Source organism: Pelmatolapia mariae, linkage group LG22 (genome assembly GCF_036321145.2).
Source record: "Pelmatolapia mariae isolate MD_Pm_ZW linkage group LG22, Pm_UMD_F_2, whole genome shotgun sequence".
In the NCBI taxonomy this organism is placed as follows: Eukaryota; Metazoa; Chordata; class Actinopteri; order Cichliformes; family Cichlidae; genus Pelmatolapia; species Pelmatolapia mariae.
In genome coordinates, this window is record NC_086245.2 from 12,477,468 (window position 1) to 12,496,642 (window position 19,175).

The window sequence follows — 19,175 nt, forward strand, 5'->3', positions numbered from 1 at the left end:
CTTGTCAATTTTGGCAACTTCCGTGGCCACTGCAGCAACTACTTTGTGGCAACTTTTAGCTTTCGTTAACGACTGTGGGGGCATGGATAGACTAAGTACGTTGTGGGTTGTAATTTGTCAAGCCCGCTCCTTAAATAATTATAAATATCTAACTGTATTCTGTTTATTTTTTATTAACTAGCTCCATTGATGTAGCTTATGGTGCTATGGCTAACAAAGTAGCTTCTTTCTGCACCCTCATAAAGCACAGATTTAATATTGAGCTAATCAGTAAGTGAGTGTGGTAATATCCGTTAAGCATTTACGGAATAAATACGACCAGATAAATGGTTAATTTAACCTGACAGTCTTTTTCTTCCTCTTTTTAATACAGCCTGCGTGAATGTGTGCTTGCTCATCCATTCAGACTCTTTATGTTGTCTCTCTGCAGATGTGCCCCCTCCGGGCCCCATGGATCTGCCCATGTCCCTGCTGGAGATGGGATGCTCTGGCAGGTTTGAGCTTATCACACACCCCGTGCCCGGCCAGCCTTTACCTCCACATAGCACGGTCAGTAAGGAGTAAGATACTGTTTACTCATACTATTTTAGCTAAGTTGTAGTCCAATAAAATGATTTGGTCTGTGTTACAACCTAATGTAAAGGATTAAGAATTCTTCAACTCAAGGATAATGGCATGCTTCCGGGCTTGTGATTGGAAATCACTGATGCCATTGCAGTGGAGCTTTTCAAGACTAAAGCCCTGTTCCCTTGTAGTATGATTATGCACTGTGAGTGAAAACCTATGTAGACCTACTTTTCCCCCACTCTGAAATAAACAAGGGAGTAGATACAGAATCGATTATCTATACATGCATAGTCACAGTGTCAAAACTGTGCACTACATTAGGTACACATTATTAGTACTGGATTGGACCCCCTTTTACCTTGAGAGCTGCCTCAGTTCTTTCATGGCATGAATTTGCAAGGGGTTGACTCAAAGACTTTAAAATATTTAATTGATTTGTTTCCTAATGAGAATTACTTTAGATACAAGAAACAAAATAAAAACAAAAACAAATAAAACCAATCCTTGTACAATTGCTTTACCCATACGTTTTTGTTTTCAAGTCACCTAATCTAGCACATTTAGCTTCTTCAGAACTTATTCAAAGTGATGCTTATTAAAATTTCATATTATCTAAGTGACTTAACATTATGGTTTAGTTTCACCTGAGCTGATTGCTTATATTAAATAAGATTTGATTGTGTTTTATCTTTGGGGGATAGTTGACGGTGTTCATTTATAACTTGTGTAAATATAGGGGAATTATTTGACTTGTTTTGTTTATGTGGCTCTTCAGGATGTCTCTCTGATCTCTTTTTTTTTCCATCCACAGCTCCCTCACGGGCTTCCTCCCACAAACCTGAACCTGGAGACAGAAGTAGAGAAACAGTTTTTAAGAGACCCTGCATGGCTTCCTATACACGACAAAGACTTTGCCTTCCAGAAGTTTCTCAAGTATTTATATTTGTTACATTGCTAATTTAAAAAAAAAAAAACACTAATAGGCATATTTACTGATTTCACTAAATAATTAAGAGAGTTTCTTAAAATCACTGCTTCCTGAAATCTAACGTGTCTACGGGGGGAAAGTCAAATCTGATATTGTAATTATTATTGGGTTAAAATCAACGTATGTTTAAAGATGTGATTTTTGTGTGTGTGTGTGTGTGTGTTGCTGTTCTCATCAGGGTGACCCAGAGGAAGGTTGACGTTGACTCTCTGCTCAACTGTTGTCCATCTCCGCTTCACTCGGGACTGTCTGTTGTCAGAGATCCAACCACAGGAATGCTGCTGGACTTCACTGAGGTAACGTGGCAACGTTTTCCTTATTAAAATAAAATCATTATTGTCAAATCATTATTGAACCTGACAAAGAGTATCTTATTGTTTATAAAAAGTGTTTTGCTGTTTCAGCTTTAAATATGTGTGGTCATTTTAAATATATGGTTCATTTTAATACTTGGATCAACTTCTTTTTTTGCAGTCAGTGACTGCCTGGAGATGCCCTGGCGGGCCTTACTCTCTGAGAAGTTTAATTTGGCTTTTTCAGCCTAAAAATGGCCTCCTTCACATTCTTCAGCATCTCTTTAGGCTTTTTAGTGATCCAGTGAACAGCTACCAAATGCAAGCCCAGCGCTTAGAATCAACCCCAGAGCTTTTCTCTTGTTTAATGTGTCATGGAAGAATGAAGGAACAGGCCTCACCTAGTCATAAAACTGCTTGTCAATCAATTATCCAGTTTCTTTTGAGCCTATGAAATTAGAGGACTGTGTATTAAATGGCTGTAATTCCTTAACAGTTAAAACTTTTGTTAAACCCCTTGAATTAAGCCAAGTTTGCTTTTCAATCAAATCTTGATTGTTTGATTTGAAATTCACTGTGGTTGTGTACAGCAACTGTGTCATTGTCCAAAACTTTACATGCATATTTTTATACATATTTTTCAAGACTGCTTTTATCCATTTTGGAAAAAATGGATCTTTTAGATTTTAGGGCCACCTAGATTTAATTTAAAAAACAAAAACAAAATTTTCACAGTCAAGTTGTCACTATTTTTCACTTTTGCTTTTATCTTCAGATCTGTTTGTTCATATTGAAGAGTCAGAGTCTAGCAGCAGGTTATCATTATGGTCCTGCGCATTATCACTGTAATCAAAGGTTGGCTTGATTCATTTCATTTTGGGTCTATATTCTTTTTTTTTTTCACCTGTAGGTGTTACTGGAGAACACCGGTCTGTCTGCAAAGAACTCGCTGTCATTGCAGCGCCAGCCTGGGCCTCCTTCTGAAAGCCTTCGAGGAAGCAACACCAACTACCCATTCCTCCCCGGTGAGATTCTTTCATTCATTCAAAGCATTTTTTCTTAGTGATTTTCTGTATTCTTTCTTTAGTTCAGATGTCGAAACTGAGGAGTTTTGTTATCTATTAATATTCTTGTTGTTATTGTCACAGGAGGAATGGAGGAACTGACGCTTGAACAAATCAAGAAGAAATCTGAGCTGGAGGAGGAAATCGACTTTGAGAGTGGTGATTTTTTTCCCTCTTTTAAGCAGGATCAACGTAAAATAAAGTCAAACATATTTTATTATTTCACCTCTTAGAGTTTGAGTTTGTCATTATTCTTTTGTAGATTTACTGAAGGTGGCCCCTGGACTGAAAGCTGGGATGGACTTTACTGACAAAGGTTAGAACTCAGACTGTCCCACCAAAAAAAAAAAAAAAAAATACTACATGGTCTAAAAGTAGATGAATTAATGATTTTGTCTTTTTAAAATTGTATCCTGAAGATGCCAAAATAGCGAAGCCAGAGGTCAACCTCATGTCGCTCCTGTCTACCGTGGAAGGCATTAGTGGTTTGCAGCTTGAGGCGGAGGAGAAGGAGAAAGACAAAGAAAGTGAAGATGCCCCCAAACTACCAAGAACAAACAGTCTTGAAGACCTGGGCATCAAGGTACATCTTTTATTTCAGATATCTGGTAAAATGCTTTTCTTCAGATTATACTCCCTGAAATGAATGACTGTGAATGATAAATATTAGCGCAATATCTTTAAGTAAATATAGAAAAAACAGCTCGATTAAAAATGTGAGGGTTAATATGATGGGAGAAGTTTTACATGTGGTCGAATTCGCCTGTGTTGTGTATTGAGATGATTCCCACCCAGCAAACACTCAGTGAAAAGGGAGTTTTGCCCGGCGTCTTAATGCTCAGGTTTGGTTCGAAAGTGAAAACTCAGATCTTGAACAAACATTGAAAAAAAAAATGTGGTTGCCTCTTAGCCAACCAGTAGACCTGAACCCAGAACCTTCTTCCTCAAGGCAGCAGTACTACCAAACATAACTTCTACCACAGTAACACTTTTAGAGATGTCATTTACATGTAGATGCATGTAAAGGGCAAATATGTTTCTTGACCACAGTCATTACACAATCAAACGAATGTCATATTTGCGTTTTTTTTAAAAACATACTGCCTGGTGTCACATGGACGTCTGACAACCTTTAAACAAGGTTTTGATGTACAGGTCGGGTTTTTTATGCATTGAGCATAATTTAGTTCTCCACCAAAGGAGATTCACCTAAACTGTAACAGAGGTGCCATTTACTCAATTAACTTGAAATGGATTCAAACACATGGAGATCTGTTGAGTAACATACTCTTACATGTGTAGCACCAACCCTCAAAAGCCTGTTTTAAACAAGGAGAAACCCTGAAGATTAATTCAAACACAGACCATTTGAAAATGAATTAAAAATTTGAAATATGGGAAGCAAGTTTGGTATCAGGCATGAATGCGTTCTTTTATTCTTTCTTTGAATTGTTCCGAGTACAATACAATACAATTTTATTTATATAGCACATTTAAAACCAGGGGGTACACCAAAGTGCTTCACAGTAAGGAATAAACAGTAAAATGATTACACTGAACAGTAAGTCATTAAAACAAGGTAAAATAGCAAAAACAAACAAAGGCATTAGTAAGTAGGGATAGGGAGAATTCATGGTAATCCAGAGAAATGAGTAACGATACAGCAATTAATGAGCGATGAGAATCAGCATGTCGGAAAAGCCAGGTTTTCAAGCGTGCTTTAAAGGATTGAATGGAGTCAGAGGCACGAATGATAGCAGAAAGAGTATTCCAGAGGTTTGGTGCTACTGAGGCAAAGGCACGATCACTCCTAGTCTTCACACGGTGCCTGGGCTGGGCCAGAAGTAACTGACCAGATGATCGTAAAGAACGGCTGGGAGTATAGAGACTGAGGAGGTCGGTGAGATAGTCAGGCGCAAGGTTGTTTAGTACAGTATAATATTCCAACATTAGATTTACCTAACACTACTGCCCACCACCACATTTCTCTCCCTAGAAATTAATTTTAAAGACCATGACTGTCCAACTAGATTTAGCCCAGAGGCTAATGTACATGAGCATGTGGTGCTCAGTGAGTTGCGGTTCTTTGTTGTCATAGATGCAGAAAGAAAAGACGAGAGGTAAAATCTGTAAAACCACTGAGAACAAGTTTAGGGAAATTACTTCTCATCCTTCTCTCCTGCATTCATCCTTTAATTGTGATGTTGATAAATTTCTACAAGCTGTTTTCAGTATTTAGTTCTGATTTTAATTCAGTCTTTTTTCCAGTGCAGAATTTGCAGAATAAATGCTGGTATTCACGTAGCAGGAAACAGACAGACACCCAAATCAAAGGAAATTGATGTGGGTTAACTGTCGACTGTGGCTAAATATGAACTGCTCTGAAGCTTTGTTTCCTTCTCCTCTGCCTGCAGGATGCTGCGTCATCCTCGTCTCCTCCAGAGAAAGGAAAAGAAGAGAAATCAAAGCTAAAAGAGAACACAGAGGAAAACAAGAAATGGGCCATTCCTGTGAATATAACATCACCCTGCGATGACTTTTACAAACGGATCCCAAACCCAGCTTTCAAGGTTTGGGTTCAACATAACAAAATATAAAATCCATTTTGATATTTTCACCTCTCTCTGTTGCTTCTCTGAACACGGCATGTGGTGAGCTGTTAAGTGAAAACCTTTTTCTGTTTTTTCCTGTTTCTCTGCTGCAGTGGCCTTTTGAGCTCGATGTTTTCCAGAAGCAGGCCGTGCTGAGGCTGGAAGCTCACGACTCCGTGTTTGTGGCCGCGCACACGTCTGCTGGAAAAACAGTGGTGGCCGAGTACGCCATCGCTCTCTCACAGAAACACATGACGAGGTGTGTATTTGGCAACGAGTTAAGCCCCTTTTCAGTACAAGCTGTAAGACAGAGGTTGTTCTTGTCTTCAAGGCTGGAAAAGAAGCAAGAAACACTAATGAAACGAGACAGCTGTGACTCACAGCTCACATAGTTGTCTGCTGAAGGTGGTTTGATCCCCAGCTCCACATGTCACATTATCATTGGGCCAGATACTGAACCCCAAATTACTCCTGATGAAAGTTCTACATGTGTAAAACATGTGGTTCGTAGGAATAAAAAAGCTCTATATAAATATTTTTTAAATACGAATACAAATGAATACGTTACAAAACCACTGATATCGCTACACCAGGAAGAAAGAAGACAAGATGAACTTAATTAATGTACTTAAAATGAAAGTACATAAATCCCGACGATTCACTCTGTCACCTGAGCCACTGCTGACCTTTGACTCCTGATCATGTAGCTTTGAGGACAGAGGAGTAAACAAACACAGACAGATTAAAGTGAGATAACTAAATCATAAAATAAATAGTAAAAAGTTACTTTTAATATTTTAATAGCAGGAGTCTCACAATTAGGTAATGACAGAGTGGTTATATTATGTTATGTGTTATGTTATATTATGGCTAAGTTTCTTATTTAAGGTTTACTTCAAACTGTTCTGTGGCAGATGGATAACACAACTTAGATTCAAATAAATAAATATTACACCCCAGAATAAAAGCAGCTTTTGTTGGCATTTTCACAGTCTTTGTAATTCTGACACAACCACTGGGTGGCACAAAAGTCAAATACTTTGTGTTTCCAAACATTTACACTGTTTTCCTTCCTAAAAGATCTGAATGAATGATAAATGATAAAACAATGGATGGATGATACTTGGTGACTTATATTTATCAGCTGGTGTGTTTGTTTTATAATTTTTCTATACTTAAAGTGTATGCAGGAATCAATACATTTAACATATGTAACCCTTTAAGACCGAAGCTGTTACTGCTTGGTGCCGTCATCTGTTACCTGACAGTGCAGCAAGTAACAGGTGTTGTATAACAGGTAAACAGCTGTTTGGTGTTGTGGTTGAACATAAAGTTTTTAATGTCATTGTTCTTGTTTGGCATTATTCTCACTTCAGAGTCTGTAGTCTTGTAATATATATATTTAATACATAATTAGACGTATAACTTCCAGATTAAAGTGTTTTTTCTTTGCAGAGGTTTATTTTCCTCTCTCTCTCTTTCTTGTGTTTTTAAAGGACCATCTACACATCTCCTATCAAGGCTCTGTCCAATCAGAAGTTCAGAGACTTTAAAAACACATTTGGGGACGTTGGACTTCTTACGGGTGACGTCCAGCTCAGTCCTGAGTCGTCCTGCCTCATCATGACCACTGAGATCCTCAGGTGCTCGGACTGTTTGTTGTAAATATTAGAAGCAACGTTTTTCAGTAGAGTAAAGTTTCTAGATTGCTCCGTCCTCTCCTCTCTCAGGTCTATGCTTTACAACGGTTCAGAGGTCATCAGGGACTTGGAGTGGGTGATCTTCGATGAGGTTCACTACATCAACGACGCTGAGGTCAGGGAGCGCTCCCACAGATTCATTTTTTCCAGCTGATTTTCGAGGTTAATTGACTTTCCTCTCGTGTTTGCTTTCCTCAGAGAGGGGTTGTGTGGGAGGAGGTTCTGATTATGCTTCCCGATCACGTCAGTATCATTCTCCTCAGCGCCACAGTGCCAAACGCTCTGGAGTTCAGTGAGTGGATCGGGTAGGTGCACCACGCTGACAGCAGCCACTGAGCATTAGAGAGCTAATTGTGGAGTGGTGACAGTGGCTGCAGTCGGTAATTCTCCTTTAGAAATCTGCTCTCGCACAAAACTATTCAAAGCAAGACTTCAGCTTCTGCCATTAATTGCATTTCTCTGTCTCGCCCTTATTATTATTGTTTTGTTTTTTTTACTCCAGTCGTATTAAGAAGAGGCACATTTACGTGATCAGCACACTAAAGAGACCCGTGCCCTTGGAGCATTATCTGTACACTGGGAACAGCACCAAGACTCAGAAAGAGATGTTCCTGCTGGTGGATGCTACAGGAAACTTCCTCACTAAAGGGTACAGCTTCGCCGTGTGGTGCTTCACTAGTTAATCATTTCTTGAAGTTGTTTCTCAAAGAGGAAGTTGTGTTTCTTGTTCAGATACTACACAGCCGTCGATGCTAAGAAGGAGCGCACCAGCAAACATGCTCAGTCATTTGGCACAAAAAACACCTCTCAAAACACCACCGCTAGTCAGGTAATTCTCTTTTGTCACTATTTTGCCTTTTGAGTTCTCTCCAGGTCATCCTCTTATTTCCTGTTTTCATCCATCTCCCTATTTTTTTATTATTTGGTTCACCCCACAGGACCGATCAGTGTGGCTCACCCTCCTGCACTTCCTGTCCCAGCGGCAGCAGACCCCGGTGGTTGCGTTCACCTTCTCTCGAACGCGCTGTGACGAGAACGCCCGCTCGCTAGACTCCATGGACCTAACCACCTCCATAGAGAAGGCGGAAATTCACTCTTTCTTCCAGAAAAGTCTCACTCGCCTCCGAGGAGGAGACCGGCAGCTGCCTCAGGTAACGAGCAGTCAGCAGGGGCCCTGCTTTTCCTCTCCCCAAGACTATTAATACAGGCTGCTTTCTGAATTGTGATGAATGATAATTTCTTCTTTTATATGAGTATTTAATAATCATCTGGAACAAAAAGCTCCCCTAGGTACAATATATTCATCATAATAATGAAGGCATATAGAAAGATTTGCTATTTTGGTGTGAAGTTTCACTGCAGCATATGCACAGACGTGGTTAGTTTACATACACTCAACATGGATGTGAAAGAATATGCACAATTAATTTATTTCCGTAAATACAAGAAATTTTAATTTGAAAATGACTGAATCTTTGTGCATTTTAGGATTTTAGACTTTTCTTAAACAGCGGCTTAATTTGCAGCACACTTAAACTGACTTCCAGTCAAAGATTTATGGTGTTTTGCCCACAATAGAACATGTTAATGTAACATTAAACTTGTCATTGGGGTCTTCTTTTAGATCTTGGTCATGAGAGACCTGTTGAAGAGAGGAATCGCAGTCCATCACAGCGGGATCCTGCCAATCCTGAAGGAGGTCATTGAGATGCTTTTTTCCAGAGGTCTCGTAAAGGTGAGCGTGACTGGAAGTTGAAGCAAAGCTATGATGCTATTGTGGCTTGGACCACAGCTGTGTTTGAAATCATGCTTGCATTAGGAGCATGAGGACAAACTCTAATTTTAAACTTGCATGCTCAACGACTTTTGAAAATATTGGTGCAACACACACTACAGGATGTTATTGAGATTATTGTGCCAGAGGGAGCAATGCACCACACTTAATACATAAGTATTAATAGTCTCATGGGGGTGCAGATGTTAATCTGTGGTGTAACCACCTGCACTAATATCGTCAGTAACTGCTGCAGTGAGGAAAAAACTAAAGTTATGCACAATTAGCGAATCAGAGAATTCTGTGAAAACAAATATGGTGGTAGAAAAATATCTTTCCGTATCTTAATATCAAGTGCATCTTTTTCTTGGAATTTGTTTTCTCAAGCAAATCTGTGATGATCAGGTGGGGAAGTATTTGATGGAAATGACTTGGAATTTCTCTATAATAGCTGTGGTCAGAAAAGTGGATGATGGTGAGTGAGCCTGCAGGCTGAATCTTGGATGAGATGTAGCTACAGGGCTTGTTTGCTCTGGAAGAATGAGATCAGAGGAAAAAGAGACAATTTTGTGCTGCAAACCCACCTATTTGCTACACTCACCTTCATTTGCAAATAAAAATAGCTCTACCAGCTGTCTGCGTCTTCCCTTCCTCTCCCAGGTGCTGTTTGCCACCGAGACCTTTGCGATGGGAGTGAACATGCCCGCCAGGACCGTGGTGTTTGACAGCATCAGGAAACATGATGGAACCGGCTTCAGAAATCTGCTGCCAGGTTTGATACTTTCCATCTCGACCGCCATCACTAATGCTCGCTAGTCCTTGAGGACAAATTGTAGCTGAGGAAAAACAAGTATTTTGACACCTGTGTTCATGCCATGAACCATATTTTTAGGTGAATATATTCAGATGGCGGGCAGAGCGGGCCGGAGAGGTTTGGACGCCACGGGCACTGTGATCATTCTGTGTAAAGCCGGCGTTCACGAGATGGCGGATCTGCACGCCATGATGCTGGTGAGGGCCGCAGCAGGGTTTCATTTCATAACATCTACCTGCCGCGTGGGTTTATACATCGTTCCACTCAAGTCTCCCGGTACCCATCTCTCCACATCTAAAGCAAAGCTGCACCACTTGTTTATTTTGGCTCTGATTCAAGGAAGGTGTTGCACGCTCCGTTATTCATTTAACATTTAATTACACAGTTGAGTGGGCTATTTTAACACAGTCTCCCTCTGTGCCAGTTTGAAAAGCACTGCTTTGGGTTCAGTGTGGAACTCAAACACAAATTATATTTTTTATCCTTTTTTCTTTCATGGACGCTTTACTTTCTTTTGTAAATGTAGAAAGCCAGAGCCTCCTCTTCTACAGATGGTGCAAAATTAAATATGCTGTGGTCTTTTTCCACAATATTTCTGGACTTTCGAGGCTGATATTAATTTTTGAGATGTACAGTGCTGTGAAAAAGTATTTTCCCCCTTCCTATATTTCTTGGTTTGTTAGTTTCTTTTTTGCATATGTTTCATATTATCAAACAAATCCTAATATTAGGCAAAGATAACCCAAGTAAATACAAAATCTGCTGGGGTGAGATCAGGTATACGCTGGGTGGTGTGGCTGTAAGCAGTTACAAAGTGGTACGCTTTAAAAAAGAAATCAGTGGCGTCAGTAGATGAATTGGAATCAGAGCAGTTTTGGTTTTCTAGCTTTAGAAAATGGTTTGCATCCCATTTCTGTGCTGACTCTTCTTCCTGTGTGTCTCCCTCAGGGTAAGCCCACCCTTCTCCAGTCCCAGTTCAGACTGACTTACACCATGATCCTCAACCTGCTGCGAGTCGAAGCCCTCCGTGTGACCGACATGATGAGGAGGAGCTTCTCTGAAAGCCACAGAGATACTCAGGTAACATTTACAGCTTCATTGAATTGTTGCTCTGTAACATTTTTCCTGTCTAAGAGCAGCTGAGAAATGTCTCTTTTTCATCTTTTCTTGCTGCTGCTGCAGACCCATGAGAAGAGGATCAGCCAGCTGAAGCAGATGTTGTCCGCTATGCCCTCCGTGGACACAGAGGGCCAGCTCTCTGACCTGTTGCCTTACTACCACACGGTCACCGAGCTGAAGAAAACCACAGAAGCAGTCCAGGTAAACTCGCACATATTCAGAATCATGATTACATTCATACAGCTTTAATCAGCTGCTTGTTTACCTTTATCATTTCCTCCCTGTCTCAATCTCAGCACGCTATTCTGGAGTCTGTGAATGGACTCAAGGCTCTCTCAGTGGGTCGAGTCATTGTGGTTAACAACAAACAGCATCTCAACGCCTTAGGAGTTATCCTACAGGTAGGTGTATATTCAGTGTGACACCCAACCACAGCTATTCTGTGAGATCAGAACTATTTGGGGTCATATTACCTGTTTCAGAGCAGATACTACTTGTGGATGAAGACGGTTTTGTGTGACTGTGGATGCATGAGCAATCAGACACTTACCTGATTGTGCTGTGCAAAAGATAAAAACCTAAAGAGGGGCTAAATCTTACATAGGACTTATTTCATAAAGAAAAGAATAGCTTATTTGTGTAGAATTATGTAACAGTGGCAACTAACAAGTGAAATAAATAATCAGATTTTGTATAAAAATGCAAACTAGGATTAAAAAATGGCTGATTATTGAGCGAAAAGTGAAAGTTGCTAGTTTGATGCATGTTTCAGTATCGTTAATTCCTCCACTGAGATGAATACACAGAAAGTAAACAATAACCTAAAATCACCCTGTTTCAAATTCTTTGCTCACACAAATAAAATAAAAAAAATTGGTACCAAAGACGTTTTTTGCCTAAAAAAAATTAATCAGGCTCTTCAGCTCTGTTGTTTTTTTTTTCTAATGAAGTTTGTGTTATTTATAGGTTGTTTTGGTGCTCAGATGTTCAAAGTCAGTACATTACTTTTGTTTTATCTGCTCAAATTAAGGCTGAGGGTCTGTTCTTTGAAATACCCGTGTTTTTGTGCAGACCTTATCCTATGTGCTGAGTTTGCTCTCTGTTGACAGTGGCTACTGCCTATTATATCAACTCTGGGCTAAAGTGGAGGAAATAGTTGATGAACATCGTGGCAAAAGGAAAATGGGAAAATGTTACGGACAGTGAGACAATCAGAAAGTGATACAGAGTCACAAAGAAGAATTCTTTCTTAAATAATAATGTCAGCGATGATGAGCTGTTTAACAAGTCTCCATCTCAGCTCTGTGCCCGGTCTCTGGTCTCACTGGAGAGACAGGTGACATATAAGCTGAACGGGTCACCAGTAAAAGAGGAAATACATCCAGACGCTCATTCACAGCAGAGGGTGGTGTAGAGTTTCTACGTCATCCAACCTGCATGTGTTCGGATTGCCACTGATCTCCCTCATGTGTGAACAGTGTACAGTGTCCTTGCTCCCGTATCGTTCTCTGACTTTTCTCTGTGCGTCAGGTGTCCAGTGACTCTGTGAACCGCACCTTCACAGCCCTCATCATCTGCGAGAAGGGCAATGAGGAAGGAAAAGGCAACGACAACGCCGCTCTGCCTCACCTCCACAACACGTCTCTCTTCATACCTGAAGGTGGGGCGGTGGGGTTAGCTGCAGATGCTAGCCAGCTCTGTGTGATCGCTTTCACGAACCACTTTTCAATTATTTGATGTAATTAATTTCCTGTTTTGCCTTTAACGTTCATCAGGCCCCTGCAGCCACACGGTGCAGAAGTTGAAGCTTCAGGACATCTCAGCCATCACGGTGAAAACCCTCAAAGTGATTCCAGAAAGGATCATCGATAATTACAACAAGAGGCAACAGCCACGATTCAAGTATGCATTTGTTGTCTTTGCCGTGATTTAAGAACTTTATTTATAATTCTAATGAGGATCCTATTTAGAGTAAAATAGATGGTAAAGCAGGGTTTGCATATTATAGCAGGGCACCCTTGTGACCTCTCAGGAACTCGCTGACCAATAGATGACAGCATCACACAGCTGTTGCAGATTTATTTGGTGCACATCCATAATGTGCGTCTCCCGTTCCACCACATCCCAAAGGTGCTCTGTTAGATTGAGATCTGGTGACTGTGGAGGCCATTTGAGTACAGCGGACTCATGCTCATGTTGTAGAAACTAGTTTGAGATGATCTGAGCTTTGTGAAACAGCGTGTTATACTGCCATCAGAAGATGGGTCATAAGGGGATCACCATGATCAGCAACAATGTTTAGTTGGTGCTAAGAAGCCAAAAATGTGCCAAGAAAATATCTCTCACATGCTTTCATGTTATATACCCCAAATTATGACCCTACTATGTGAATGTTGCAGGAGAAATCAAGACACATTATACCAGGCAACATTTTTCCTGGTTGAATTGTAACCTCAGTTTGGCACCTGCTCCAAGGTTTTAATAAGTTGCCAATTCATAGGTGCTCTTCTGCATACTTTGGTTGTAATTAGTGGTTATTTTAGTTACTGTTGCCTTTCTATCCGCCTACAGATGGTTGTGTGGGAAAATCCTGGGAGACCAACAGTTCTGAAATACTTCAACCAACAACCATGTCACATTCAAAATCACTTTAATCACATTTCTTCCTCATTCTGATGCTTAGTTTGAACTTCAGCAGGTTGTCTTGACCATGTCTACATACCTAATTCCACTGAATGTCTGCCATGTGATTGGCTGATCAGATGTTGGCATGTAATATCTAGCTGAATAGGTGTACCTAATGAAGTAGCAGGTGAAAATATATACATTTGTCTGATTCTGTTGCTGGTTGTGCTTCATAATTACATATCTTTATTGATTTTCTTTTGTATTTTTTTATTTTTAGCTGGATTTTACTGTGTTTTTTGTTCTCTTATGAAAGTGACAGTACAGATATTGACAGGGTTTACAGGGAGAAATGAAAAGGGCCTCATCACTTTACCAGACGGATTACCACCGTTTCTTTTTTGTCACTGCTATAGTTTAAAAATATCTGGCCTTTTTTGTTGTTGTTGTTGTTGTCATTTTCTTGCATTTCTCAGATCAGCCTACACTGTCAAGCTAAAAATCTTCATCACTTCCTTTGTCCTTTAGGCTTGACCCTCCTGGTCAAGCCATCTCCACGGCGACACAGGAGCTGCTTCGATTGGCAGAGGCTAACCCCAGCGGCATAGCAACCCTTGACCCCGTCAATGACCTCCAGCTGAAGAGCGTTGATGTGGTGGAGGCCAACATGAGGCTCCGTGTGCTGCAAGACAGCCTCAGAGATTTCAACTGCATCCACTCACCCATGTTCGCAGAGCAGGTGTGTGTCTGTGTGTATGCGTGTGCGCGCGACAGTTTTTAAAATATGCTGCAATGAGAAAAGTGTCTCAGCCCGAGTGTTTGCTCAGAAAGAAAGAAAATCACATTTATTTTGTGCAGCAGTTACACATTTATGCAGCTAATTAGCATCGCATCCTTACATAAGACCGACCCCCCTCTTTGATAGCGTCTCTCGTTTCTCCCTTCTCACATCACCGCCAGTTTCTTTTTATCCTTCCAATTTTTTCCCCCCTCTTCTAATTTCACAATAATAACATCAAACTCAAAAACCAGATCTCTGCTTCTGTGCCGTCTCTCCTGTCTTCCTGGCAGCTTCATTGGGGAGATAAGATGCAAGAATCTGAGCTGACTGCTTCTATAATTACCCATATAGGCTCATAGCTGCAGCTCATCACTGTCTCACAGGCACAGCGTGTCATTTGAGCCACCAGTACACACACACACACACACACACACACACACACACACACACACACACTCTCTCGTTACTCTGCAAGATAACAAGCTCTTACTTGCAGTATCAGTGTCTCCTGTTATCACTGCACATTCACACTTCCTTATGTCTTTATTCAACCTTGTGGGTAATAAAAATTGGCGGTGCGGTGATCGTCCTCAGTGGTTTAAAGCTGTGTTAGCTAAAGATGCGTTAATGAGAGTACAGAAGTTTTTTATTTTCTTCTTCTCTGCTGAATTCACTGGATTTAGGCCAAGTTTTGCTGTTTCATTTCTCAAATTGAGTATCCTGTGTGTCTGTGTGTGTCAGTTTGCTCGGATTAAGGAGAGGATGAGCCTGCAGGAAGAGCTGGACCAGCTCCTCTTCCTTGTGTCGGACCAGTCTCTGACTCTGCTGCCAGAATACCACCAGAGGATCAAGGTTTGGATGAGAGTCTTTATCCTGACGTGTTTCTGTCCGTTGGCAGAAAAATGAATCACCGGCTATTTTTATAAGTCAGTCATTTACTGAGTAAGAAAAAAAGTGTAAAGACCTCTCGGTTGCTTCTCAGATTGGAATATTTTCCTCTTCGTCTTCTTCCTGTGTGATCGTAGGTCTATGAATTCTTGAATTTATAATACCTTTAGACATAAAAAGTTCCCGTCACAACTTCCCAAAAGTTAGAGTTTGCTTAAATGAGGTTTTTGATAATCTCAATAATTCCCAAGACATCAGAAGTTTGCTACATTGTCCTCGATTTGAGTCCAGATGGGATCTGTGCTGCATTTGTCTTTCTCTGCTGATTATGTCTCTAATAAAAGCATCAAAATAGGTGAAAAAAATCTAAAAATATTTAATTTAGAGACAAAGAAAGGAGCTAATATTAAGAAATGACCTTAATCAACTGATCGAATTCTGTCTGTTATGCTAACAGTGATGCTAACAAGCTGTTTATTTTTGCCATTATAGAATTTAGTATTAACATGCATATGTTTGCTATTCAGCACTTAAAGCAGACTCTACCCGCTGTGCTGTTTACATTTCACAAGAGAAGCAAAATTCATCCTCCAGGTGGCGCTTGAGGAAAAAAATTCTTTAAAAGTGACAAAGATTCACCGCCTCATCACAGAAGAGGAAGAAGGAGAAATACTTCATTCTTTATTTATCCCAAAAGTTGAATCAGTAAATCAAAGTACAAATGTTATACAATGCTACTTTTGGCTCCACAGCTGGAATTGAACCAGCAACCTTTTGCTTGCCAAAGAAATGTGGGACAGCCCTAAATATTATATAATAAAGAGCTGGTATGAGGCAGTAAACATGCTCAAAGTGTTCAGCTGCACATTTAGTAATGGTGCAGAAGGTGGTCATTCATTATCACACTCGGCCATTTGCATGAGCTCTTTGTCAGCTGATGAAGGATCCAATCATCCTCATCAGGACATTGAACCAATGAGGAACTCCCTCAGGCTTCTTTTGCAGTAGAATGTCTGGGATTGCACCACCTTTCAGTCACAGCTAGTGCAATCCCTCCACATTTCTTCTTACTCCTCAAATTTCATACTACTCTCAATTTCACTGAGATTTTTTCAGTCTGAACTGAAGTTGTTGAATGCTTGACATTTTCTATCTGCTAGCATAGTTTCCCAGGTTTGAGGAGCACTTTTTCCTTCAAAACTCCACAAAAATAAACAAACTCAGAGGTTTATTTTCTTCGCCGGCCTCCCTCAGGTCCTTCAGTCCCTCCAGTACATCGACAGCGGCGGGGCAGTGCAGCTGAAAGGCCGCGTAGCCTGTCAGATCAGCAGCCACGAGCTGCTGCTGACAGAGCTTCTGTTCGAGAACGTCCTGAGCCCGCTGGCGCCCGAGGAGAGCGCCGCCCTGCTGTCCTGTCTGGTCTTCACTCAGAACACCCAGGTGGAGCCGCACATCACCAACACGCTGCAGGAGGTGAGGAGGCAGAGGAGTTTTTTTTCCTTGTGACTCATGCACACACAAACACTCACATCACGTGACACTGTGCACATTTGATGAACAACGTCCCACAGGAAGGACGGCGAGGGCACGTCACCTGACTCACCCCAGTCACTCCCTCACTTTTAAATCACTCGCCGAGTCTTTTGCTCAAACACGAAGGAGCTTTATGGCAGCCTGAATTAGTGATGACTTAAGTAGCAGTGCAGACACTGGAAGAGCAGAAATTCAGCGGCGCGATTTGTAAAGCAGGTTCATAATGTCCACACTGACAGGCGGGAGAGCGAGTCACTTGTACCTACATGATCAAATCCGGCCACCCGCTAAACTCAGCATCCCGATCTTGTCCTTTTTCTCTACCAGGGCATCGAGCAGGTGAAGTCGGTGGCTCAGCGCATCGGAGAGCTGCAGCGGGAGTGTGGGATACCGCAGACGGCCGAGGAGTTTGTAGGCCAGTTCAAGTTTGGCCTCACAGAGGTGGTTTACTGCTGGGCCAGGGGAATGGTGAGGTTTAACACTTTGTTGGCTTTATTTTGACCCCAGTCACACCTTTTGGTGAGAGGAAGTGTGTCTGAGAATGTGTGTGAATGATTTCACTGAGAACAGAGGAAGTAAAAGCAGTTTTCAGTCTGCTGGGGCTCTCGGAGCAGAGGTGAGCGTGATCCTCTTAAATCCACCTAACAAGTCATCGGGTCACCAGACGCAGATGTGCCGTTCCTCTGCTGAGACGAGAAAGTGTAACGCATATTAATACTAATCCACCAGCTCTGCCTACCTGATGTGCATATTTAGCCCCAAACAAGGAGGGAAGAATCCAGATTAAGACAACACTCAATGCCAGATGAAGGAGATTACACTTTAATCCCTGCTGTTACTGGGACTGGTGAAATTTATGAGATTATTTATTTATTTTTAATACTTTAAAGTAAAAAAGAGAAAAAAATACTGTCATTTGTTCCTATTACATCAACATTTCAGTCTTCACCCTGTCATTGACACCTGGATTTGGTCTATTTCTTCCATTTTTCTCAACACTGTTCCTCCTGAAGTCCTTATCATGTGACCCAGTTTCATAACTGCCATTCATCTTGCGTTGGTGGATCCACATTTTGTCATTTCTTTGTGATGGATTTCTTACAGACTACTAACAACATTTTAAACAAATATCCATTTTGTCTTGATACAATATTTCCTTCCATATTATGTAAATATAGCAACAATACATGACCCAGTTATTTGACAGTTACCAAATTAATACACTCTCTGAAATGTGCAATTCCAGGTTAGAGCCAAAAGACATTTACATTTACTCCAACATGGCTGTTTGCAGATTCAGACTTACTCTTAATTCTGGGTGTTGACAATAAGTGTTATCAAATCCTATGGAATTAACTGTTGTCTTCTCCACGTACGCAACCTCAGAAATATTCTTACATTTTTGCAGGTCTTTGTACTCGCCAAAGGAAAAGTAAAGCTCAAAAACAAGCCTGATCATTCAGTTGCAAACAAAGACAAAGATTAGAAGACAAATGGTGTGATTACTCAAACTGCATGTTGTGAACAATCATCAGAATTTAAACACTAACTTCTCAGTTTTGGCTTCAGGTATCAGGATTTGTGGTTCTTAAAAAGCTCTTTTTTTAAAAAACTGCCTGCAAATCTAATCACTTTTTTATTCATCATGTGCAATTTAATGTTACAGAATATAATGAGTTTATCACTTTATGTCACCTCAGAGTGTCCTGGAGTACCAGAATGTTACCATAGAAACTGTCTCCTTTCTTTACTTTATGAATGGATAAACTTAAGATGTGATTCATGCTGTTAAAGTTTCCTCTTCATCACTCACCACCTCCTCTGTCCCGTCCCAGCCCTTCGCCGAGATCGCCCAGCTCACGGACGTCCAGGAGGGCACGGTGGTCCGCTGCATCCAGCGCCTGGATGAGGTGCTGAAGGAGGTGAGGCAGGCCGCCCGCATCGTGGGAGACTCCGTCCTGGGGAGCAAGATGGAGAAGGCCTCCTTGGCCATCCGCAGGGACATTGTCTTCACTGCCTCCCTGTACACCCACTGAAAGGTGGCAGGAGGAGTGCCTGAAGCCAAGTGCTTTCTTTGAGCTGGAGGGGTGAGGGCAATGGAGATGTACAGGGAGGAGATAACTGAGGCAAGAGTGTCTTCACATGTTTGGAGCTGAATGTGCCTACAAAACATGTTGATGTTTACATATAAATTCTTAGCACGATGGAGGGACTTGTTTTAATCAAACAGACCAAAGTGCAGACTGTGAGGTGGGGGTTGGGGGGCTGCATTGTAATTTATTGTACAGTAATAAAAAAAAAAATCTCTATTCAAAGCCTGCCTTTGTTTGTTTGTTTGCATGGGTCTATTCTTCTGGGTTTCTTAACTACAAATCTGTCATCATCTGAGGACAAGATGTGTGAGGGAGGGCGGTGAGAGAGAGCCATCCAATTCAGAG

The 19,175-nt window shown here is 41.1% G+C and overlaps 1 protein-coding gene across 1 annotated transcript; it reads left to right on the top strand.

Moving 5' to 3' along the window:
- Positions 1-19,031, top strand: skic2 (SKI2 subunit of superkiller complex). The gene is made up of 29 exons (XM_065470583.1): positions 1-95; positions 431-549; positions 1,379-1,500; positions 1,734-1,851; positions 2,759-2,873; positions 2,997-3,071; positions 3,175-3,228; positions 3,332-3,495; positions 5,327-5,482; positions 5,617-5,762; positions 7,000-7,146; positions 7,234-7,318; positions 7,402-7,508; positions 7,706-7,852; positions 7,936-8,032; positions 8,142-8,354; positions 8,828-8,938; positions 9,638-9,749; positions 9,870-9,988; positions 10,740-10,871; positions 10,974-11,111; positions 11,207-11,311; positions 12,441-12,570; positions 12,686-12,812; positions 14,064-14,274; positions 15,058-15,168; positions 16,459-16,677; positions 17,065-17,205; positions 18,573-19,031. Exons 1-29 carry the CDS (start codon positions 83-85, stop codon positions 18,771-18,773), a joined length of 3,735 nt encoding a protein of 1,244 aa, XP_065326655.1. The 5' UTR covers positions 1-82; the 3' UTR covers positions 18,774-19,031.
- Positions 19,032-19,175: the final 144 nt, after the last annotated feature.

What these genes read in the sequence shown, in the direction of transcription:
- skic2 (XM_065470583.1), top strand. An exon ending in TGCTGCTGGACTTCACTGAG is followed by an intron (nt 1,852 to 2,758) that starts GTAACGTGGCAA and finishes TTTCACCTGTAG; the next exon opens with GTGTTACTGGAGAACACCGG. An exon ending in ACTGCTGGGCCAGGGGAATG is followed by an intron (nt 17,206 to 18,572) that starts GTGAGGTTTAAC and finishes GTCCCGTCCCAG; the next exon opens with CCCTTCGCCGAGATCGCCCA.